The sequence below is a fragment of the Theropithecus gelada genome, chromosome 3, assembly GCF_003255815.1.
Source record: "Theropithecus gelada isolate Dixy chromosome 3, Tgel_1.0, whole genome shotgun sequence".
In the NCBI taxonomy this organism is placed as follows: domain Eukaryota; kingdom Metazoa; phylum Chordata; class Mammalia; order Primates; family Cercopithecidae; genus Theropithecus; species Theropithecus gelada.
Window position 1 is genome coordinate 72,245,041 of NC_037670.1, and position 25,089 is coordinate 72,270,129.

A 25,089-nucleotide genomic window follows, 5' to 3' on the forward strand; every position below is an offset into this window, starting at 1 on the left:
AATACGAAGACATTTGAGTTGCAATATGGCAAACGTGACATTATTTGAAAGAAAATGAACTGCCTATAGGACCCAGTTTTTAAGCATCCAGCCTGTTCTTCATAGCAAGTATTCTTTTATGAAGCAACGTTTGGTACTGTTCATGTTGAACATACTTCTACCTAGAAATGGTCATAGAAAGAGTGGGTCTCAGTGCTATTTAAAACATTTAGGGCTTGTTGGCATTAAACATACTGAACAGATTCCTGGGTGACCTTGCCTCCTGGTCAAAAGGTGCCTCCCACAAACTGGCCTAGGCGAGATGAAACATCATTCTTAATATCCTTCGGAAAACAAGAGTCCATGGTGCCACTGAGGACTCTGGGAAACTCCTGAGAACTTTTCCAGGGACACAGGAAGCAGCCGAAGCTTCCTGCAGATTGCTGCTGTGAACTCTCCTTGAGCAGCCACTGCCTCTTCCACTAAAGCTGTGCAGAGTTCTAAGAAATAGGTAGTGAAGCAGTGTGAGGCCCCTGACTGTGGAATCTTACCTGCTGAATGGAGAAGAAGGAGTCCAAGACTGAGCTGAAAATCTTATCTGGATAATATTCCGCTTGGTTTTCTGCCCTTTAATTCTCCTCCCCAATTTCTACAGACCTGGGACCCTGAGGGAGTATGGGACGCTCTTGGTCCAAGCTCAGATGACCCATGGCCAGTCCTCACTATGTCTTCAGATGCAGTCGTGGTGCTCAAATGTGTCCTGAAATGAATTCCTACCTTTTGTTCAAGTTTTGAAAAGTCTCCCTTCTTCCCTTGGTCTTAGTTCCACCCTTAAAACCATTCTGGTAACTGCGTCCTTCCAGCATATGGGAAAATCAATGATTCCATCTTGTTCTTGGCTTTTTCTTTCTTAAATGTCAGGAATTGAATTCTGCTTTTGAATACTGGCCCTGTGGCTCAGGCCTTGCTATCCAGAAGGATTTACCTGAAGCCTCTGTCTTACCTATTTGCTAGGATTCTGTGATGTTTCTTGAACCTACGATCTCTGTGTGTTTTGTCCACTGCCTCTCAGGGAACCTTTTCATCTCTTGCTAAATCTTCTGACACCATATTTACCAGTTACCGTGCCCCACCTGATGGGTCAGCATTCTTTCCACTGCCCGCAGGTAGGCCATCCTCTGCCGCCACTCTGACCCACACCACTCGGCCTGCCCAGTTCCAAGTTCTCACATCCATGAGCTGCTCCATCCTACCTGGGCAACTAACACTGTCACTCTCCTCCGTGGTTTCATATCAGATCTGGGTCCCATGAGAGACCCTTTGGACCAATAGCATTTTGAAAAATGCCCCATTCAGACAGGTTTGGGAAAGTTAAGGCTTAGGAATACCATATAGTTTTCTTTTATATCACATGATTTATATTCCATGGGCATATATTTTGGGTACAAAACTCTATATGGATGGCTTTTTTAAATTACAGGAATTAATATTACACCCTTTTGAGAAAAATTCTGTGAAGACATCACCTATTTTTTTTTGGTTTTGTTTTTGTTTTTCTTCAATGCAGGGGGTCAATTCCTATAAGGCAACTTGTTTTTAGTGTTGTGGTTTAAGCAGACTTTTCTCTTTCTTTGCAAAAGATAGATTTAAAAGTCTTTAAGTTACTGGAACATTTTCAAAAGCATGTAATAAATAAATAATCCAGACAGTACAAATCTAAACACTTCTTATGTTAAATGTAGAGATATTGCTGTTACGTAGTCATCATCATCAATGTAAGGCCTCCTTAAGTGTGGGCGCCAGTTTTCATGCCTATACTACTATATCCAAGCTATCACCTTCATCCAATATTGTTAAATTCCCCATGGTGCAAATTAAATGTCAGAAACACAATAATAATGCCAGTAACTTACATTTGTATAACACTTAAATTATTTGACTTGGAATTTCAAAATATGTCACATGAACACATATCCACCTCAAATTGCATATACAGGCCAGGAGGATAGGATTGGATTGCTTATACGAAAAATATGTGTTATTTGCTAAAATCTAAAACTGGCAACTGGTTAATTTTCAAATACTCCAGCAGTTCTCTATACATACCCTAAAAGAGTATGGCAGGAAAAAAATATTTGCTTCAAAGCTTAATTCTTAGTAACATATTGAAGTTTACAATTTCTATTAGGAAAAATACTAAACTGACAGGATTTGCAGGAATTTAGATTTGCAGGAACAAAGAAAAAAACAACAGGAATATCCATCTATTAAATAAAGATTTTCCCAGCACTTTGGGAGGCTGAGGCAGGTGGATCACCTGAGGTCAGGAGTTCGCGACCAGCATGGTCAACATGGTGTACCTCGTCTCTACTAAAAATACAAAATTAGCTGGGCGTGGTGGCATGTGCCTGTAATCCCAGCTACTTGGGAGGCTGAGGCGGGATTATTGCTTGAACCCGGGAGGCAGAGGTTCCAGTGAGCAGAGATCACGCCACCGCACTCCAGCTTGGACAACAGTATGAGACCCTGTCTCTAAATAAATAAATAACTAAAGATTAAAGGTTGAATTTAGTTATACCAGGACTGACAACAGGATTTATATGTAGATTATATATATCACTTTTTCTACACTTGTGAGGGTTTCATGGTTTCAGCTACATTATATTGGAATTCAAGAATAAAAAATTATAGTACAACAGAGTTCCGCTGTGTTTAAATAGGAGAGCACCGAAATAAATTTTTGCCTTTTCCCACCTCACACAAAAGGTGGAATGTTGACATTTCCTTTCATATATGTGAAGCATTTCATAAAGGTAAAAAAGAGTAGTCCAAAGAAAATACATGGCTGAAAACTTAGAGGGTGATGCTTGATATTCAAGAAAAGAACAGGAAGCAGCCATGTGGTCAGAGGGTTTCCCTGCATCCGAGAGAAGGCACCCTGGTTGACTGGGTGAAAGATTTAGACTACTTCAGAAACTGCTCAAATATGAGTATCTCCTCTACTGTTTTTTAACTCATGAATTCCAGTTTCTTCCCCCTGTATGGGCCTTCTCTCAGTCTTCTTTATTATTACCTCCTAAACCCTTTACATAAAGGCAAAGGAAACTTAAAAGATAAAGAAGAACATAATTGGCAATTTCTATTGGTTTAGAAACCTCTTACTCTAAGCAGCTAATTTTTCTTTCAGCTCCATGAATACCCAAGTCGTTAAAGTCAAATAGATGACTTTATAATAGTTGGTTATTTTTTATTTCAGGAGAAAAACACGGTTTTGGGATTTTTTTTGTTTGTTTGTTTTGTTTTTGTTTTTTATTTAATGGCATGTCCCTGAAAGCATTTGTATCAGGTTCTTTAGATTCCAGGAAGGAGTATGAATAAGCATTTTCAAGCCATTTTTTTGGTTTATATAGTTTAGTTTTTTTGAAATGAAGAGAATCCATTTCCATAGAAAATATCTTGGTATTTCAACTGGAATGAGAACCTCTGGTTTGGAGAGTCCACAGTTCCAATGTGATTTAAGACCAAATGTATTTACATGACAGCTGTTTGTATTTGTCTTACAGGAAAATTTCACAACTAAAGATTTAGAAAAAAAGGATCAGAAAGAAAATTATCTGTAATTCACTAAAAATGAAGAGAAATTAACTAATAAAAACTGTTGTTAAATCTCATTGAATCTAAAATGCTAAATACGAAATAAGCTGTCACTTACACATTCTGAGAATGTAGGGACTCTATTGCTATAAGCTGGCAAAGGAGATTATGAAGCCCCACTATATCATTCTGATTATAACTTGAGATACCATAAGCACAAAGAACCTCTAGGATTGGAACACTAGAGAAAGAGGAGCCTCCACAGCACAGAAAGAACACTGCAGCCCCAACCTGTGGCACGCTTTGAAGAACTGTGTGTAAGTTCCAGCTGTGATCTTACTCCTCTCCAACAAATTGACAGCTCACCTTGTACAGAAGGGAGCAGAGGATGAAATAGGATTGGAACTACCTCTATCAGGAAGGTTGACAGGGAAAACACCTTAGCTAGTTCAATGCAGTAAAACAGCCCCAATTAAGCTTCATTTAACAAATATAATCTTTGGGATTATATTGTTTGGTTTCAGACTCTACTCCACCCTACTCTCTTGAATTGATTCCAGATTAATTGTTTAAGTCACTTTTTTTTAACCTTCCTGTCAGGTCTGTTTTTTCCATCAGTACTAATATACCATTTATTTTTTTTTTTTTTTTGAAGAAAAGAAGAAAGCCTTATAAAGATAGCCAAATAAGATGATATATATCATCTCTGCTAAAGTCCTGCTATGGAACTGAATTCCTCATATTTGAAATGTGTCCCATGAATGTAAAAGACATAAGCAGTCAGTCCTGATGGCTAAAAAAGGCGAATGAGGTAACAGTAACACTGATGGGCTGTTTGTCTCAAATGTCCCATAAATAGAAATGTGAAATTAATTTTTTTCAATCTACATTCTCTCTACTCAAGGAACAAACTCCTCAGTGGTGAGCTGAGGTAAGGCATTTAATAGGGAATGGTTGGAATTTGAGTTGTCATTTCTATGCTCATATTTGGGAACTTCTTGCAGAAATAAAAAGTATACTTAAGTGCTTATTTCCAAAGTTTGCTGTACAACTCATGAACACAGGACCACACTTTTTTTTTTGGTGGAGGGTGCTTTTCTTTTCCACTTTCTAACTCAGCCTATTGAAAAGACCTCCCTCTGAGGTATATATGCTGCAGGACAGTTGGAGAAGGACTTTACCCTAGGCCTGCTGTTGCAACAGCTGGTGGCTTTGGCATTTTCATATAAACATGCGAGTCGAAGAAGAATTTCTCCTTTCTAATTGGCCCCATTCCCCCCTTCCTGGGACATTCCACAATGCCACCAACAATGAAGTGCTCAGAAAGGAGGAATCATTTCTGTTTATGTGAAAATAGATCCGAACTCTACGAGTGAAGGGAAGAAGTAACACAAAGCTTCAAAGACCACAAAGAGAACTTATAATCAAATCTGGATGCTATTTCTGAGATCTGGCAGTGCTCCTCCATATACCATATGAATGCCCGGTGAGCTGCAGCCAACTGCCCTTCCTTCTAGCCTGGCCTATCTCATTCTCTGTGCAACCTTGGGCAAGCTGTTTGCTGAAGTCATGCCACAGGATTATCTGTGTCAAGCGTGAGTAACACCCTTGGTGACCACCCACTCTCAAACAGGAGCAAACCATTTCACTCTCAGGAGTGCTTCATATAAACTAAGCCTAAAGTTTATAAAAGTGATAAGCAAAAAATGCCTTCAGGAGGCAGTAGAGCATCGCAATAAAAGGGCATGGATTTCTGAGTAACTCAGAAGTGAATGCAAATTCTAGCTCTGTGACTTTCTACTTATGTGACCTTCCTCAGGTTATTTATCTGAAGCTCAGTTTGCTCACCTGTGAAATGGGGATTCTAATGCCACACCCAGAGAGTCTATGTGCTGATTACATACTCCTGTATAAAGCACGTAATTCATATTCAGGCTCACTAAGTGTTAGTGAGTGTTATCAGGTGTGCCCTACAACTAGCCTTATTGTGGCTTACACTATCAGGGGTAGCTCCACATACAGTATAATACAATGCATAAAATTGTTTTATGCTGGCTGGGAGGGGTGGCTCATGCCTGTAATCCCAGCACTTTAGGAGGCAGAGGTGGGAGGATCACCTGAGTTCAGGAGTTCAAGACCAGCCTGGCCAACATGGTGAAACCCCATCTCTACCAAAAAAAAAAAAATACAAAAATTAGCTGGGCATGATGGTGGGCACCTGTAATCCCAGCTACTCAGGAGGCTGAGGTGGAAGAATCACTTGAACCTGTGAGGGAGAAGTTGCAGTGAGTTGAGATCACGCCACTGCAATGCACTCTAGCCTGGGCAACAGAGTGAGACTCCGTCTCAAAAAAAAAAAAAAAAAAAAAAAGAGTTGTTTTATGCTACTTACCATCAAAGGTATTACTATAATTCAGCTTGAGGGAATACATGTTTGGAGGCTTGAGGCAACCTGAATTATAGCAAATTAGTTTTCTCTATTTTTCAATCTCTGCTCCTAAGAAATATGAAAACATATGCATCCTTTTTAAAGAAAAACAATCTGTTGACATCAGGATTTTATCAGGAAGAAAAGTACCTTTCTGAGTCTTTATCTAAATAACACAACTGATTTCTCCATATCATGGCAGCCAAATCACCCCTACTGTTAAATACTGTTTCCCTAATACACTTCAAGTTTCCCTTTTGGTGGTAAAAGCCTGTTTCTTCTCATTTGCCACATTAGGCAATTAATTGGGTATTTATAGGCAGCTATCATAAACCTCACTGTCACCGCTACTAGTCATACATCTTCAATTCCCCACATCTTGCTACTTAAAACCTACCCCTTAATCACCTCATCATCTTTGTCACATTTTTAAAGTTTCCTTCCACTTAATCAACTCCATTTTCTAAGCTAGAGTACGAACAATTGTGCAGAATTCTCCTCATGCAGCTTTACTGAGGCTCAATGAAGAGCAAATGTTTTCTTCTTAAGTGATTTCTTTAGATCCCAGGATAGTTTCTGCTTCTAGTGCAAGAGCATCACCGTGTGAGCTATTCCTGATCTGCACGCCAGTGTTACCTTCAATCCATTTCCATTATTAATGCCTTTCCTTGTCAAATGAAGCTCTTCTGGTGGGGGCTGAGCCCACTAGGAGTGAAATCACTGCCCCCCTCTGGAGGTCTCTTACCACACAGGCTCCCCGGGGCGTGCTCCCAGCCAACCCTCTCCTGGGCAGTGTTCATGGATATTCAGCTCTCATAGCAGAAAGAACCCACTTCGACACTCCTTAGGAACATTGGACCCTTGAGCTAAAAAACAAAAGAAAATCCTGACCCTCGGAGGATGGTCAGTTTTCTTATTTGGTTTCCTCTCCCTTTGTTAGCATAATCCAGCCAATTTCTCCATTAAATGACCATTACAACTTGTCTCATGTGGCTCCAAGGGACACATGTTCCTAGTGGGGTGACCCAAAAATCACTTTTCCACAGGATCTTAATAAGCGCTCTGGGGGAAAAAGGGCTCTGCTATCAAAGAACTTTGGGAAAGACGGTCTTCAATATCTCCCTCTTAGAGAGGCAAACACATTTTAGACTATCAATGCTTCCGAGAAATGTCAAAGTAAAGAAAATTCACTGACCTTTGCTTAATGCAGGTTTCCCAAAGTTATTTGACAAAGGGGTCATTTTGTGGTAGCACAACTATGACTATTTCAGAAAACTAGGGTCCTTCAGGCAGGGAACATTTAGGAAATGCTGTGCTCTATCATGGGTCCCTCTCTAATTTCCCCTAAACAAGCTGTTACAGTGTTAGCTATGACCGCTGCATTATTTTCACCTGCATGAACTGTCTGAGAATGATGGTTTTGGAGGAGGCTTTCACACTGCATGGTCTCCACTGACTTTATACACAAAATATTTATCCAAGAGCTCCTACTTGGAAAACAGACAAAGGGGCCAGTTTGGCCTTGCACACATCTGGCAGTTACAGTCCCAGGATCTCCTAGTCCTCACTGTGTCTTATTTGATTGGTCACTGTCATATGTCCCATTACACAGTGCTTCTTGACAGCCAGGACTTGGCACAGAGTAAACACTAGATAAACATTTGTTAAACAAAAGAATGATTTGTTTTAGTGTATTTCTTAGAGAAACATGAGTGATTGTTTTAAGGTTTAATGGTTGAAAAATTAATCATGTAGCTAGTTTTATTTTTCCCCAAGACTACTTGTTACTGTAGATGAAGGTACGAGTTTACTAACTATCTATGCTGTGTTTCCACTTAATCCTTCTATGTGATGAGCACTGGACATTTATTATTATTTAATTATTATAAGTTGCAGTGAGTATTTGGTCTTCCTGTCACAGATAAGAAAGCTTCCACTGAAATACGTGAGACAGGCTGTCAATGATCTCCAAGCATAAATTGCAAAACCAGGCTTTGAGCTCACGTCTCGGTGACTAAGCCTACATGCTCTCCATTCTAGCCTATTTTGTATGCACACCACACATACATCCTACATGTACACATGAAAACATCAAAGAAGTTAATTAATATTTTTATGAATCATATTTTTATTGTAGCTGAAAATGTATATAGCATGAAATTTACCATTTTGACCATTTTTAAGTGTACAATTTAGCGGCTCTAAGTACATTCACATTGTTGTGCAACTGTTAGGCCATCCATCTCCAGAACTTTGTCATCTTCCCAAAGTGAAACTCTGTATTCTGTAAACACTAACTTGCCATACCCCTCTCCCTCTAGCCCCTGACAACCACTATTCTATTTTCTGTGTCTATAACCTTGACTACTCTAGGAACCTTATATGGAATCACACAGTATTTGTCACTAATTTATTTTTAAACTTTTCTGGCTATAGTATCAACCACATGCTTGGGGAAGAAAAATCATCTTAACTCTATTATACCAACACAACATTGTTTGCAGTTTCATTAATGCTGCTCTAAGGAATCGGGCTCTAACTTTGAAATAATACCAGCCCCAGGTCAGCAAGAGGAAATTTGCCCACACAGCACCATGGCCACAGAGATCACTGGAAAGACAAAAATTCTGGGTGATTCCAGGAGGCAGCTTAATATCTTGGCTCTTTTGATTATTGAAATCTGCATATGTATCCCAAACATGTCTCCTTTATTCCCCTTCCAAACAGCATCTCTGTTAATGTGTGAAAACAGTACAACTAGGGGGAAATGTAGTCCACATGTTTTGGTGCATTTACACTTATATGCTCTTGAGAATATCAAAATAGCCTAACAATACATTTTCCGATGGCTGCTGCTGCTTTTTTTTTTTTTTTTTTTTAATAGAAACACAATTACAGGCTTTGTAAAAAACAAAAACAACAACCACAAAAATCCATGTAATCCCAAAATAGGTAATCCCAAAAGAGATAGGTAATCCTAAAATAGATAGGCTGAATCTAACTTTTAATTCTTAAAATGTAAATATTATTTAAATAAATGTCAACTGAGCTTCAAATTTAAAATATATCCAGCAGCCTTTAAATTAGAGACTGATGTAAGATAGGTTAAAAAAAAAAAAACTGCAATAGTTGGGTTCAACTTCCTTTTTTGGCTCAATTTTAGGAGATAATAGTAAATAGAGAAAAGAGGATAGATTAAAGATACACCCAGAGCTGGGTCTGAATTGCAACACTAACATTGGTTGGTGTAGCAACATTCAGCAAATCTCTATTTTCTTATCTGTAAAGTGGACATAGTAATATGGCTTACCGAATTGTCCTGACGAAGAAACAAATGGTATATAAAAAGTATTCGTATATATACCATATATAGATAAGTATTAAGCAGATGTTTATTTACTTACATTCCCTCCTCTCAAATTTGAATCCCCGACAGCAATTATGCCATTAAAACCTATTCACAAAATATAGTTATGTGCAGCATAGTGAATTGCATTTTTCTGTTAAATTAAAAGGATGAAAAGACTAATCCCATTAGAAAAGAAAACAGGGCACTAGAAGCTGAAGTCAGTTATTTAAGGTCACACATGAACTTGAAGGGCCAGCAACAAAGAGAAAGAATTAGTCTTTGTTGCAGATATTCTTTAAGCCTGCGGAGGGTAGTTAGTGCTTCTCTGGCTTTTTGTGGCTGCAGCATCTTCTTGGTACTTTTATTTGACCATATCCCCGCCTCAAATGCCCAAAATGTCCTGTTATTAATTTTTTTCATTTTTAATTTGATTAAAATTTGGTTTTTGCTTAATTGCTTGAAAAGCTTATGGCTTCTTGAAATAACCTGGGATTTAGAGCTCTTAGGAACATTTCAAACAGACATAAGGGTTGTAAGTAGGTTAGACTGTTTGGCAACCCACTCCAATAGGCACACAACCCATTCTGACTTATACAATGTTCAGATAAAGGGCAATTTAGGGAAGCATTTCAAGGTCCCTCAGGCCCCCCTTCCTATGTGGTGTTAGAACATCTTACTCAAAGGAAGAACTCAGAGACACGCTGACTGTTAATGCCATACCCAGATAAAGATATGCCATGAGAATATGGTTTCATAAAAGCTGATACATACAGGACAAATAAGATTCGGTCTAGCTGAAGAGAGAAGCAATAAGGTCCACAGACCTAGCTCAGTACCCCAAATCCTGAAGGTTTGGGAATGATATGAAAAATGAGATATGATACATTTCCTATTGATTATAGTAAGGTATCTGGAGGTTCTTCTTTAACCCCTTTACTACCATTTCTTTATCTCCACCAACATCTTATTAATATTAACATAACATTGTGTGCTTAGTCAAAATTAAACTACGATCCTTTTACATAAAAAGATGGCTTGCTCCATCTGGCTTAGTCAGATAAATATTTTATCTAAGTCTTCTTAATCAGAATACTTCTTGACATCTTAAAGACTGATATTTAAAAAAAAAAAAATCCATGAAATTCAGCCCCATTTATCTCTTCATGCACCAAGGAGTCCCTTCTTGGTAATGCTGAAGGAAAACAAAGCCACTCCTCTTTGAGAAAGGATTAAAATGACTCCCTGTCCAACCAGGAATAAACTGAGCAATAAAGCCAAGCAACTCACTCCTAGCTGAAGACACTTGGAGGCAAAGATAATGGCACTTCTTGATTCTTCAAGTTAACGCCATGACACTGAAGTCCAAACTGGAAGATCATTTTAAAACTTGTATTTAGCGATCGTAAGGTATTTGTTTTTACTTCTCTAATCAGATTACATGTCTAATTAAATTTGATTAATTTAATTTATTCCCTAAAGGCTTATCATAAAGTCAGTACTTAAAGTTGATCCAGAAAGACTTCTTTGTGTACTCAGTGAAGGTTTGCTGCAGCTAATACACCAGGAACACAATCAAGAACCGATGAAAATTTCTGATACATCTTCTGACACAATAACAAAAATGGTATACCATCATTTAGCCTTTCACTCTTCCTGTGGCTTTTTATTTTTCTTTTGATTTCTATATTCAGGTTAACATTCAATGGTCCACTTGGATTATTTAAAACATACCTCTAATCTCAAGGATCATTCTGCATAGAAATACTGGAAAAAATACCAAAGAATGTATAAGTCCAATTAAATATTCCCCCAGAAAAATTCTTGAGCATAACTATCACTTCCTAGTAGTGAAAACTTACTCTGCACCCCAGGAATTCATTGATAACTTAGGGTTGATTTGCAATAAGAGTTTCTTGTCTGTTAGACACACTCACTTATCAGGAAACCAACCCACTAGGGTCTAGGTTGATGAGGATATGTTGCAAAGGAACAACTGAGTTCTTGGCAGCTTTCCAAGTCCCAACTAACAGAAACAAGAATTCCCAGAGCATGAAAGCCCAGGTCTCACAAAATATTTCTTCCTCATGCCACAGATAAGCATAGTTGATGGAGATCCCTGAGTTGTATCAGCGACAGTAACTTGGCTCTCGGAGCTTCTCTGGTGCCTGATGGAAAGACATACCTGGGGATGTAATTCACGCCTCCTTTGTTTCCTCCCTGCTCTCCTAGGAAGGAAAATTACTGTGCCATTCATTTCTCACAGAACAGTAACAATGTCTACTATCCCACCTTATTGTTATAGGGACTTCCAGAGAAGACTCCAGGCACTCCATGGCAAGTCACCTGAGAATACACTGATTGATTTCACTCTCAGTATCCTGCCATGGGTTAAGGATTTAATAATGGTAAAAAATAATTGAGGACTTTGGGAAGTACCCTAGCTAGTCTATTTGAAAATTCACTTTCCTGCCAGCTTTCTCTCATTTTGTTGACAGACTATAGAAACTTCCTTTCATCTCTTTCCTCTTTTTGCAGCTTAACCTGGTCCCTAAAGGAGTATGCTCTTTCTAGAAGATAGATTATGCACTACGCACAACATGAAAACTTTACACACTTTTCCTGTTGTCATCTGAAGGGCCTTTCTACCTGGAAGAAATAACTTATCTCACCTTTCATTCTCACATTGGTTTTACACAGAATTCCTTGTGAGCACCAACATACTTAAACTTTATGGAGAGATATATGACGAAACTTTGGTTCCTCTTAATTTTTCTTTTTCCCCAGTGAGATTTGTGACAGCTTTCCCCATTGCTGTTATCCATTATAGAAATTTAACTGCACTTTGAGGACATGTGATTTCAGAAACATGATCTAATTTTCTACCTAAAGGGAAGAAAAAAAGCTAAAAGTAACAGGGGAAGGCAAAGTCTGGTGTAGCATAGAAAAGGCAGAGTTGTAATGCATGGAAAATACAAGGCAGGTACTCCATTTAATGTATGGGCTTCAAACTGAAAACTAACTAAATAAGTAAAATAAACTGTTATCAGAGAGCTTCTGTGGGTAGCCAGTCCATTAATAAAAAATGCCTACTGAATAAATGGATCATAAACCATGTTTTGGATTAGTAGTTTTCCATTGTAATCATCATCCAGAAAATGTTCTTAAGTTCCTAGTTGGCATAGAGGGTGCTGGTTAGACTTCAAATCATGACATTTTTGCCCTCCAGGAGCTTAGGAAGGTATACTGTCTCAAACCCAGAGAAGTGTTTTAGATAATTATTTACAAAACATCTTGCAAAACATTCAGAAATACAATGTGTCCGATCATACAACAGAGGAGTACATTCAACTTTATAAAAATTCACCTTAAAATCCAAATATCAATATTCTAACAATTTGATTGAAACTACACTCATGCATGGTGGTGACTACTGTCTCTGAATCCAACACCCACTAGTTAAAAATTGCTGCAAGTTCCAAATGTGAGTATTAAAATACTGTGGAGAAAATATATTGAAGAACTTGGAGCTGCTTTCTGAAAAACACAGATCAGGGGATCAGCAGGCAGAAGTAACTCAATTTCGAATCCTTTTGCATGTATAGAAGACTGCTTCCCCTTCACAGCTCAGACACACTCACCACTGACATACTTCCCAGAAGTGCAACTAGAATCAAATGACTGCAATGCACATTCACAGGAAGTATCTGAAAAAGGTTATGGTGAGAAACTGCAGAGCTACACATCAAACTCTATTCCAATGACATCCTTTGAAGTTTGGCGCTCAGCACCAATGCTAACTTGGCACCTCCACAGTACATGCAAGGACAGCATGCTCCACTCTGGCTCAAAGGCCAAAGGCTGGTGTGATTGCAAGAAGATGCGAATGGTGAATGGCTTACAGGAAATTGGCCAACCTTTGGAATGTGATAACTTATGCAAGATCTTCCCACTAAAGTCACAAATAAGGTGAAATTTATGTAATGGCCCATCTCCTGTTGTAGAAATGCTGTGGTGTAAACTTGAATGTGCTTTTTTAATTTCTGTAATTAACAAATAGAAATTTCTATCAATTTCACAGTGTAAAATTTAGGACACTGTAAGTTTTATAAAAGTCTTCAACAGAGATAGAAATTACCCCTAAAATCAATCCATGAGAACATCTGCTAAACCAGTGGTTTCTATCCAAGCTCCACTTCCAAATCCTACCTTCATTCCTCAGACAGTAGGAATCTCAGGGACCCCGGCATAGATACCTTTGAATTTTTTGGATTCGTATTGAATGTGATTATTAGCTCTATTTTAGAACTTATTCATCTGGCCTCTGGCTCCCTCTTCAGGGTACCTGTGAGCCTGCCCCCTCCCTATTTCTCCACCGGAGTGCTTTCTCTGCTCCTCCAGGGTGCCAGGCACTCACATTGTTCATGTATCTGTTTGCATTTTTTTTACATTATGTAATTTCATTGAAGAATCCTTGGCATCGTTGATGCATCATAGGATCATTACGTCTATTAAAAAGCTGTTTGTTCAAATTTTCTCATAAGAACATGAAAATATTTTATTCTATGTACAATAATGTATACAAATGTAAATAGGTCATCAAAGAGACCTGAAGTAATTAAAGAGGTATATTTACAGTAGCACATCACAGTAAATGGAAAACCACTCACAGATTCAACATTGATACTGTTTTTGTACTTGGTTACACACTGAAGGTGAAGCATACATTTCACTTTTCAGAGAAACCTTTCCTCAGCCCACACACTAGGTGAGGTCTCCCTGGTATGTGCACCCAGAGCCTTGAGCTGTTGCCCTTGATTCTCCAAGGAAACATTCAACCTACTTTTCCATGTTCATTGTTCACACCTGTTTCCCCTGGCAAAGCATAAGCTCCATGAGGGACTGCTCCTATCCAGCTTTCTCCCCAGAGCTTACGTAGTGTACCGGACACAGTAAGTTTAGTTAGGTTAGTTGTGGGGGAAAGGGGAGGGAACGTTTGAGGTTTTACCACCCAATATAGGTTATATTAATTAGGAGCAAATTAGTACATTGTGCCTACCATGCTGACACTTCTATCACTAAGCTAATGGTGACCTCAAACTAACAACCACTTCCCTCACTGAGGGCTCTTAGAACACCAGAATGTTGGAGGCTGGCAAAGAGACACATGATACCTGTTCTCACTTATATGCCCATTGATAGTTCATTTTTCTTTGTCTCTCTTCACTTTTAACTGTATAATAGGCTTTAAAGCTTAGATGAGAGCGTACTTTAATGAATAATATACTAAATAAAGAACAATAGCATTAGCATAACTAAAACTCACACTTAGAGATAATTCATGGGCTTAACTAGTTTGCATGCTTTAACTAGATCATCTGAAAACACAAATTACATTTCTTTCCTAATTCTTTATTAGAGTTTGAAGATGATAGAGAATTATACGAAAGGGAGTGTTTGCAATAGATATAATAAAGGAAATCGTTTAGATGATACTACTTATTGTATTTTAATAATGGGAATGATTACAAAGATTGAAACAATGTACTAAATGGCTGAAATAATTATTTTCTTTAAGTAGCCAAGAGGGATTTTTAAGAGGTAAATAATTTCCCATCCTTGTCCAAAGTATATTAAACCTGGGTTGACCAGTGCCTTTAACATATTAATCAATAAACTCTCATCTGAAGGAATGTTATGTGGATTTACACAACTCTAAAGAAGGCTCTATAAATATCACATGATTTACTGCTGTTTTTAAGCGACAAGTTTCTGGTAATGACTAAGATAGAAAGTGCTTCAGGCAAATTAGTGCGACATACAGAAAATTCAGTACTGGTTGCAAGAAGTTCATTAATAAGGCAGGAAATATAAATAAGTAGAATAATTTAGAATGGTAATAAGATGGTAATGCTAATAATGCTAATAACAATCCTAATAAGGATTGTTACTGTAAACGTGAAGATGTGGATATGTATGTGTAAATCTATAGAACTATGTTTAACAAATTCAAAATGTGTCTCCACTAGTTAACCAGAAAACAGTGTAGCAAAAGTCACCTCTAACTGTAGCCTGTGTTTCTTGTTTTGGCAGACATATCACATGGAGACATTCTGAGGAAATCTGAGTTATGTCTATAGCATTTATGAGTTCTCCAATGGGGACATCCCCAACAAAGAAAGGCAAAACTATCATAGGTAAATAAAATCAAGGACAGGTGGAATCCACAGACAAACTGTAAATTTAATTACTGATAAATTCCCTTTGCATTTAATAACTCTTGTCCTGTCTGTGTGGCCTCTTATTGGGATACAAAGAATTACGAGATACGATAGCCTCTTTTTATCTGACATCTATAAGCAGAATTGTCATTCCCCTCTCATGAGGAATTCATATGTGCTGCACTCAAAAGACACTCAGATTCTAATTCCAAACATAAACTAGACTCATGCATTTCATCTCAAATCTGGGAATTCCTGTATTGATAATTCTATAGAAAGAATACAAGATAACAGGATAGACATACCAAAAAGATGACTAAGCCCTATAAACATTAAACAAAAATAGAATTTTCCAAAGGGAGGTTAAAACAAAAAAAGGAGAAAGAAATTGCTGTGGATCTGAGAACTCTATTGTAGTCAAGTGAATTTTTTATTCCAATTATTTACTTCTCCCTGTGCCCATGCTCCTCACCATATAACACTGAAATTTCTCTCAGAAAGAGTCACATTATTTCCCCACCCTTTTGGATACAGCCTAAAACTTGCTTTTGGCCGGGTACAGTGCCTGACATCTGTAATCCCAGCACTTTGGGAGGCTGAGGCAGGTGGATCACCTGAGGTCAGGAGTTTGAGACCAGCCTGACCAACATGGTGAAATCCTGTCTCTACTAAAAATATAGAAATTAGCTTGGTGTGGTGGTACATCCCTGTAATCCCAGCTACTCCGGAGGCTGAGGCAGCGGAATCGCTAGAACCTGGTAGGTGGAGGTTGCAGTGAGCTGATATTGTGCCACTTCACTCCAGCCTGGGTGACAGAGTGAGACTGTCTCAAAACAAATTAATTTAAAAAATAAAACTTGCTTGGACTAATGAGATGCAGGCAGAAGCGTTTGCCAGCTGTATACCAACGTCTTATGTAGCACTGTAGTTTCTGCTTGCCCCAGTGTTCTGCAGCCGTGACAATCAGAAGAGCAGGAGAGACACATAGATTGGAAATGACTCCAAGCACCGGCAGAAGCTAAACCTGGCCAGACCTGGAACTGGAAGCAAAGCTACCCAGCTGAGTCCAACCTATATGAAACTTCCAAGTTAATCCACATGCATGGGATAAACAAATGCTTATGTTTGAAACCCATTAAGAGCTTGAGGTTATTTCTTACACAGCATTCTTGTTACAATGGCTACCTGATACATTTATAAATTAAAGTGGGCAAAAGAAATATTTTTCCCTTCTAGTAATCTGTAAAGAATATTTCCTTCCTCCCGAGATTTAGCTTTCATTTATTTACAATGAAAGTCAGCAAATTCATGCCTGATTGAAAGAGTGTTACCTCCAATGAGTTCATTCTAGGTTGGCCACTGACTTACTTTTTTCCTCATTATCATGCTGACAATCATATAGACTTTCAAATGCTTACCCTTTCTCTAATGTGTTGGGGATACCAACCCCTGTATGACCTCATCTGTAAACTTGTGGGGTTAAGTGATCACTGGTTCTTCAGGTCCCAGACTTCCAAGGAGAGATGTATGGAAGACCACAGCATGGTGGGCAGAGGAGGAAAGCTAAACAATAGGAGTGCTAACCTATCAATCAGCATAACTCTGCTTCCATCTGTGTTAGCTATGAATTCTTCATGTGGAAAATCAGTTTTACTATTTAAATATCAAAAACTACTAGACCAGATGTTTTCTAAAGTCTTCTAATACTCAAAGCCCTATGATTACGTTTTTATTTTGACCACTCCCTTCTCTTTATTTCTATTCCCATGACCCTAATTTAAGACACTATCACCTAAACTCCTGTATCACTTCCTAACCTGACACTCTGCTTTAAGCTGTAAATTGTGTCATTTTATTCCCCTACTTAAAATGAGAGAAAACCCAACTTTAACGGGGCCCCCAGGCTCTCCCTATTGCTCCAGTCTCATTTCCTGCCCCACTTCCCCACCTTTCATCCTGGCTTAGAACACGCCCCACTCTTCATCACCTTGGGGTTTTCTCCCATGCCGTTCCCTCTGCTGGAAATGCTTGTCCTCTATTCTTTTTGCCTTCAGTGTCATGTTATAAGTCGGCCTCTCAGAGACTTTCTTCGATCACCTAAACTACAGAAGGCCCCACCTGACCCCTATCATTCTCTATGACAGCACATTCTTCTTTCTTTCTTTGCACTTATGACTTACAGTTATGGAAACATTTGTTGGTTGTTATATTATTCAACTTCCTATTAAGTATCAGCTCCAGGTGGACTGGGCTGAAGTTGTCTGGTTTATTTTTGTATTTTTAGGACCCAAAGCAGTACCTGGCACATAGTATATATGCAATAATATAGATGAGTGCATGAACTAATGAACTTCTTAGCTTTTGTCAACATTTTTTTCTACCACTTTTCTATATCATATAACATTTCCCTAGAACGTGATCTCAGTCTTTCATTTGCTTATACCTGCTCTCTTAGTTACCTTCCTTAAACCATGCATAATGTTCCTTATGTTCTTGAACATTAGAATTTTCTCTTCAACTTTCTTATTCATCATACTTCCCTCTTCTTACTCTTTTCATGTGCGAGTGGTCACTATCTGGTAGGTTGTGGGAGATTATTATAAAGCTGATCCCAAATCTTAGAATTAGATTCTATTTAGGATAAAATTAACAAGAATAGTCCTTCAATAAATAAGACCAGACACCTATAGAAGTAAATACTCTATGCACCTGACTGAGGTGACGGAGGAGTTTGGCAAATACCTAAATTTCAAGTAAGATGACCAGGAAATGATTTTAGGAAAAAACAATAACAAAAAGTATATCCTAGCTAATTTAATTGACCTCCGTCAGAAGAAAAGGAAAAAAAAAAAACAAGTGCTTGGTTTGTAGATAGCCTAGAAAATATGGACACAATGAACAAATAATGTGGAACTCCATTGCTGGAATGTGGATTTTTCTAGCAATGCCTGGAATAGAGAAACACAATATCTGATAAAGGTAATATTACGATTATCAGAGAAATGAAGGCTGTGGGAGGGAAATGTATTGGTCACAAGCTCTCACTATTGTTTAAATGCACCACCTAAGAGGATGCTTTGAGAGTCGGCATGAGGCTACTGGCTGCTGAAATGAGAGCTCCCTCTGCAAGTGAAGAAGCTGGCATTTCGGCTTAGGCAGCGGTCTCTGATGAGTTGGTTTAGTATGAGTCAACTTACAAAAATTCAATCTATTCTGGGTGTACTGAAAACATTTAGTTTCTTGATCTGTAAAGCCAAGATCCATACCTTAAACCACAGTTATGAAAGAAAAAGGCCGAGCCTGGGCAGTCAGTAGCCTTCCTTGGACTCCAATTATATCTTGCCTGGCTTTCTTTCCAATTCTCATATGAACCACACTCTATTTCTTGTTATTGGCCATACCTATTACTATCAACCTGTTGATAATTACATGATGTACTTTCATGAGCATGTGATTACACAAAATGAAATTAAGAAATGCAAGCATTTTTTTGTCATTGTGGCCATCTGACACTCCTTAGAACTAAGACACAATGCCGTAGTCTCATCATACATTTCTGTGAGTGCAGTCCTAGGATTCCCCTTTTACCCAAAGTTATAAATTTGTATAATGTCTTGGAAAGTTGTTTGGGAGCTCATAAGCTACCTGTAGTAAACAGCATATGGAACAATTAATAAAGAAAGGTGTTAGAGAAAATACCAAAACTTTTCAGACCTGGGACGGAAATCTTCCCCACAGTCGGATGCTCCATCTCCATAATAAGGCTGTTGTGTAATACCTGAAAAGGCAAAAACAGAGAGAAAAATAACTTACAAAATAAAACCATCTTCAATTACAAGGCATGGACAGTCATCTAGTCAGTCAACATCAAAGAAAGATATGGCAAAACACAGAGATGTTTCAAATTTTAATTTGAAAGTAAATACTTGACATAAAAATAATGTTTCATCTTACAATACACCAAATGAAGCCAAAAAAGACTAGAGGATTCATGGACTAGAAAACATTTCAATAAGACCTTCCCACTCCTAAAATTTTTATTTGCCCCTAAATATAGCAGATGATTTCCTCTCTTTCATCTATGGATGCTCCCCTAATAGTAAAGCTCAGCCCTTTCCTGCATAACCTTATGGCAGGACTCGGCCAAGGTCAAGAAATAGGACCTCGAACAGAGCAGCACACTGGGGTGGTACACATGCTCCTGGAAAACTGTGCAGCAGAAGGTATGGGGAGTCAGTCCATTTGAAGAATAAATCAGAGTATCCAGAAGGCTCGGTGACTGCTGGAGGTGGAAAGATTCAGGGCTGCTGTGACAAGCAAATGAGCAGCAGACAGCAAATCCAGAGGAGACCCAGGTCAGAGGCGTGCACAGGGAAGCTGAACCAGGAGTGTTTTCAATGGTGGTCAAGACCTTAAGCAAAAGACTAGAGTTCAGAAACAGGATTCCAGGATACTGGAGCAAAAAAGCCAGAGACTTCATTCCAGAGGGCTGATTAGGTTCTCATGCAATGGTGAGGCAGGAAATTTAAAAAATGATAATAAAATAAAATAAATTTTTCCATATTAAATTAATTTATTTCAAAACAACAATAAGTATATTTTTATAAATTTTTATTCTCTATAATAACTTCAAATATTCTATTTTACCTAAAAAATACAATAAAATCATAAAAAAACCTAAACAAACCTAAAACTACAACTATCTAAACACCATAATAAAAATTATAAAATAAACCAATACAAAACTCTTTAAAACAAAACCTAAATAATAAACATCTAAATTACTTAACAACAATCATATACAATCCTAAATTATAAACCTATTTTAATTTAATTAACTATCTTTATCCTGCCTCTATATCCCTACTTTCACACACTATAAACTTACTTCAAACTAACCCACCCCCTTTTATAAAATATATGTAAAAATCAAATGCTATCTTTATTCTAAACCCAATCTTTAAACACTAAATCTACTAAATCTAAACACATTCAATAATAAAAAATACCCTCCTTTATATACCCCAGAATCTCTCTCTAATCCTCCTAATCGCACAACAATGGGACCGAGATAGGTATCTAGTGTCCCATCAAGAACATAAGGTAGCCTTGGCTTGGGATTAAGATCTAAGGCCAGTTACTAGTGCAGGGACATTCTACCAGTGCCTGACAAGAGAAATATACTTGATGCTGAATCACTTGACTGCTGAAATGAAGCAACTTAAATCCCTGGCAAATGAAGGCTGGAATGTTTCCCGGGGGTAGGCAAAAAGACAAAATCTGCAGTGCCCTCCAACTATAAGTGGTGGATGAGCTGAGGGCATGGAACCAAATTCTGGAACATAAGTGTTGAATTATTAGAGGCAAAATGTTCTGTGATACACAAATAGAAATGCTACTTTTTTTTTCTTTTTTTAAAACAACAACAACAACAAAAAACAATTGGAGGCTACCTGGTTATACCATCTCAAAGAATCCAACATCTATTACTGGAACCTCAGTAAGACATTTATGGATATCTTACCTATAAATTGTGTTTCACCTGCACTATCTACCAAGCAGAGAACCTCTCTCTTCCTGTCCTGTACGTGCATCTAAAGGACAGAAGTATTTCAGTGGCACAGTAATCTTACAGACCACAATTTCATGCCAGCATCCCAAAGAGTGGCTGTTATAATGGTTCTACAGCATTTTGAGCTTCAGGTAAAAGTAAGATTTGCCTATCTACCTTCTTACCATAATCTGTTCGCAGAGTAAAAGAGCATGGAATAAAGAAACTAATAAAATGTTTTCTCACTTTGCTAAACTCAGAGAAAGAGCTTAAATTTCTTGGGTTTTATTCATTTCTAGTGAGTTTTTGGTCACATCATAAAATAAATCATCAATAAGACAACTTCATGGGTGACTTTTTAAGTGTAGAAATACAGTTTTGCTATGGCTAAATATTCTGGCTGCGCCTGGTTCCTTTGGAAATGGTTACCACTTTTTGGGTGATGCTCTTTAAACAACGATGTCAACCTCCCTCATTGAGGATGATAACACATCACACAGAGATTCTTTCTTTTGGGATCACCAGGTTTGTACTCAAGAGCTGGCCAGATAAAATTCTCGCCAGTGTTAGAATTGTGCTATAATTTAATTCTGGTGTGGCTCGTTCTCAGCACCCGCCCAGCACAGCTTCCTCCTATGTGGGGGTGGGGGCTAAATGCCAACGGGAGGTGCTAAATCTCAGTTCTACTGAGGACAGGAACAAAAATACCGAGCTAAATTTCACTCAAAACAATTATCTGCACACTGAATCATTCTTCTCTCCTCGTATCTCTGTTGCCCTCCTGACTACCTCTTTGTAATAACACTGCAGTGCTACTCACGAAAGACAAAAGTGAGTGTTCTTAGCTAAATATAACTTAACTGATAGTGTTGAAATTAATTAACGCTGAATTTTAATCATGTAGCAAACGTTAAGTGTCAAACGTGAAAGGGTAGTTGGTAAAGGTCAAGGGACATATGTCAAAGTTTTGTGAAGCAAAAGCTAGCAGTTGATTGAAATTTTCCTCGGAAGCAGTTTAAAGAGTGTACTTTCTCCACCCCTACGCCGATTGCTGTCTATATAGGATATTTTCAGTATGAAACTTTAACCTTATCAATGCCTTTGCATTGAAAACCATTCCGTTTTAAGCAAAAATTTAAATTCTTCTTACGTTCGGCAGAGGAAGCTAACTGCAGTTTCTTATTTGCTGTAGCATGCATGCAATTATGAGGCAAACAGGCTGGTGTGAGCCCCATGTTCAGGAGGAACGGATGTATTCCCCTGCTTGGTTGCCACCCACCTTTTTATATAAAGTGTGAAGTCCATACGATTCCATAGGCTTTCTTCGCGAATCAGGTCAGAATATCCCACAGAACAATGCGGTCTGTGGCAGTGCTGTCCCTGGAAACCCTGCCTAATGACTTGGAATCTTGGAAAACTCTCCAGCCTTGTTTGTGGGGCGAATCCTGCTCTGCTTAGTAACATACTAGAGGATTTCAGAACCCAGGAAGTCTGTCTGAATTCTAACATAAATCTCTCCTGCTTCATTACCCTTTCACGTTTTACCCTTCAACTCCCTTTCATGTTTGACACTTAACTTTGCTACATGATTAAATTTGTCTCCTCTAAACTTTACTGGAAATGAAGGAACTACCTGTTACCACTATTTGCGTAACATTTTTTGGAGAATGGTTACTAAACGTTTCCTTGTTCTTTTCTCATCTGGCCCCAACACCCGGACCTCTACCACCTTAACCTAGAAATTCAATTTAAAAAACGCTTCGTTTTCTGACCAGTAACAATTAACTGCTACAATTTCCCTTAAGATGTTCAAGGCTTGAAGAGAGTTTCATGCCTTGGTGCTAGGTCTGGCCATTCGGGGCATTCTTTGTTGCACATTGAGTTGTTTCACTATAAGGCAGGGAATTTCTCTAGAATTTTGTAGTGAATTTTGTCCATTTGGCAATGTCTTTGGATTTTACTGTTTTCTCCTTCATTTTACTTATTTTATCCTTCCTAGGTCTTTCATGGTTTAGTAGCTCTTCTAAATTCCATTTCTTCTCCTTGAAATTTCAAAAGCCTATTCTTGACAAGAATAGAATTGTAGACAGTGCGCCAACCTCTTTAGCAAAGTATCAGGCCTATTTAAATAAGGTCTCTCTTTCTTTCTCAAGCATTTTACAGATTGACAGCCTAATGACAGAGTCAAATGGTAATGTATTAATGATGGGGGGAAAGAGTAAAATGTATACCTTAAAGTAACGTGGGAAATAAAAGTTTAAGTGAAAGTAAGAAAGTCTTTTTATAAAGTCCTATGGCAGAAATGGCAGAAGAAAAAAATTTGTAATATAGCACTAGCAAGACAAAAAATGCAAAAAAATAAACATCGATACCCTTTCTATAGACAGTGAAACTATTTATGGAAAATGAGAGAGGAATATTCAAACGAAAAGACATGAAATTACATACACAAATGGTATCTGTAAACACTACACTGTCCTTACACATATCAAAATCAAAGTAATACCATCAATGGTATTAGCAATAATGCACAAAAGAGAACTGACCTATCTATTCACAGTGAATAATGATATGACGTATTCATTCAATTCAACAAACACCATAGCACTCATATGCTAGGCAAAATGAAGAAGCTGGCAGTAAAAAGATGAATGAACCTGCATTAAAAATGTATGTAATTAGAAGAGAGGGTACAGAATAAGAGAGCTTTTTTATAACACAGTCATATAAATTGTTATAACACAGTTTAAGCTCCATAACAAAGGAACAAATCCAATGAGGAGCAAATAAGTAACTCTGCTTATCTTGAAAGAAGTTGATGATTTGTTAGATTAAGATAATATGACTTAGGTCAGGGAGGTTAGTAAATACCAGAGAACAAAGATAATATTGAAATTAGATGTTAAGGTTAAAAACAACAATGATAAACGTAATAACAGCAGATGCTGCTCTACAAAACTCCTTAAGGGTCAGGCATTGTGTTAGGAGCTAAAGCTTTGTTCGTTTAATCCTCTCATTAACCAGACTGGGTAGGAAGTATTATCTTCATCTCTACTGATGAGGTGTTAGAAACTTAGAGGAGCTATTTGTCCAAGATTTCGTGATTATTAAGTGGCTGATCTTGGATTATAATTTAGGTGTGTCTAATTTAGCCAGGTTCCTGGCAGTTGAAGGGGAAAAAAAAATGGAAAAGCATTATTTGATTTACCATTAAAATAACTAGTTGATGTGGTCAATTCTGTAAAACAAATTAGTCACTTCAGTGGGGAAAGAAAATCAGTCGAACAGATTACATGTCACCATGTGGTCCTATTAGTTAATAAACTGACCTGCACCATTGCAAGTAGCCAAGGATACTCTGGCTGTGAAAATTGGAAGGATTTGAAGGGAATGGACCCAGAGGGTGATATTGGGCAAGGCACTTAGGTACTCTAAGGCTCAAAACCCTCATCGGTGGCCAGGCGTGGTGGCTCACACCTTTAATCCCAGCACTTTGGGAGCCGAGGCGGGTGGATTGCCTGAGTTCAGGAGTTCAAGACCAGCCTGGCCAATATGGCAAAACCCCACGTCTACTAAAAAAAAAAAAAAAAAAAAAATTAGCCAGGCACAGTAGTGTGTGCATGGTGGTGTGCACCTGTAATCTCAGGTACTCAGGAGGCTGAGACAGGAGAATTGCTTGAACCCAGAAGATTGAGGTTGCAGTGAGTCAAGATTGTGCTACTACACTCCAGCCTGGGTGACAGAGAAAGACTCCATTTCAAAAAAAAATATTTAAAAAATTAAAAAAATAGAAAATTAAAGAAAAAAAAGAATATCAGTAAAAAGGGGATAATAATATCTCTTTCTAAGGGAAGAAGTGAGATGATGAGTATAAAGCCCTGAGCATAGGCCCTGGTGCAGAGTGTGCTCACAAGAAGTGGCAACTGTTTTTCCTGTTACCAATAGAGGGGTTCAAACTTTGGCTCCATCA

At 38.1% G+C, this 25,089-nt stretch overlaps 1 protein-coding gene across 1 annotated transcript in view; it reads right to left on the reverse strand.

The window, feature by feature from the left end:
* SUGCT (succinyl-CoA:glutarate-CoA transferase) overlaps positions 1-25,089 on the reverse strand; it is a 736,947-nt gene that overhangs the window by 94,231 nt on the left and 617,627 nt on the right. Inside the window, 1 exon segment of the mRNA XM_025381064.1 lies at positions 19,283-19,346. Coding sequence (XP_025236849.1) covers positions 19,283-19,346 — 64 coding nt within the window.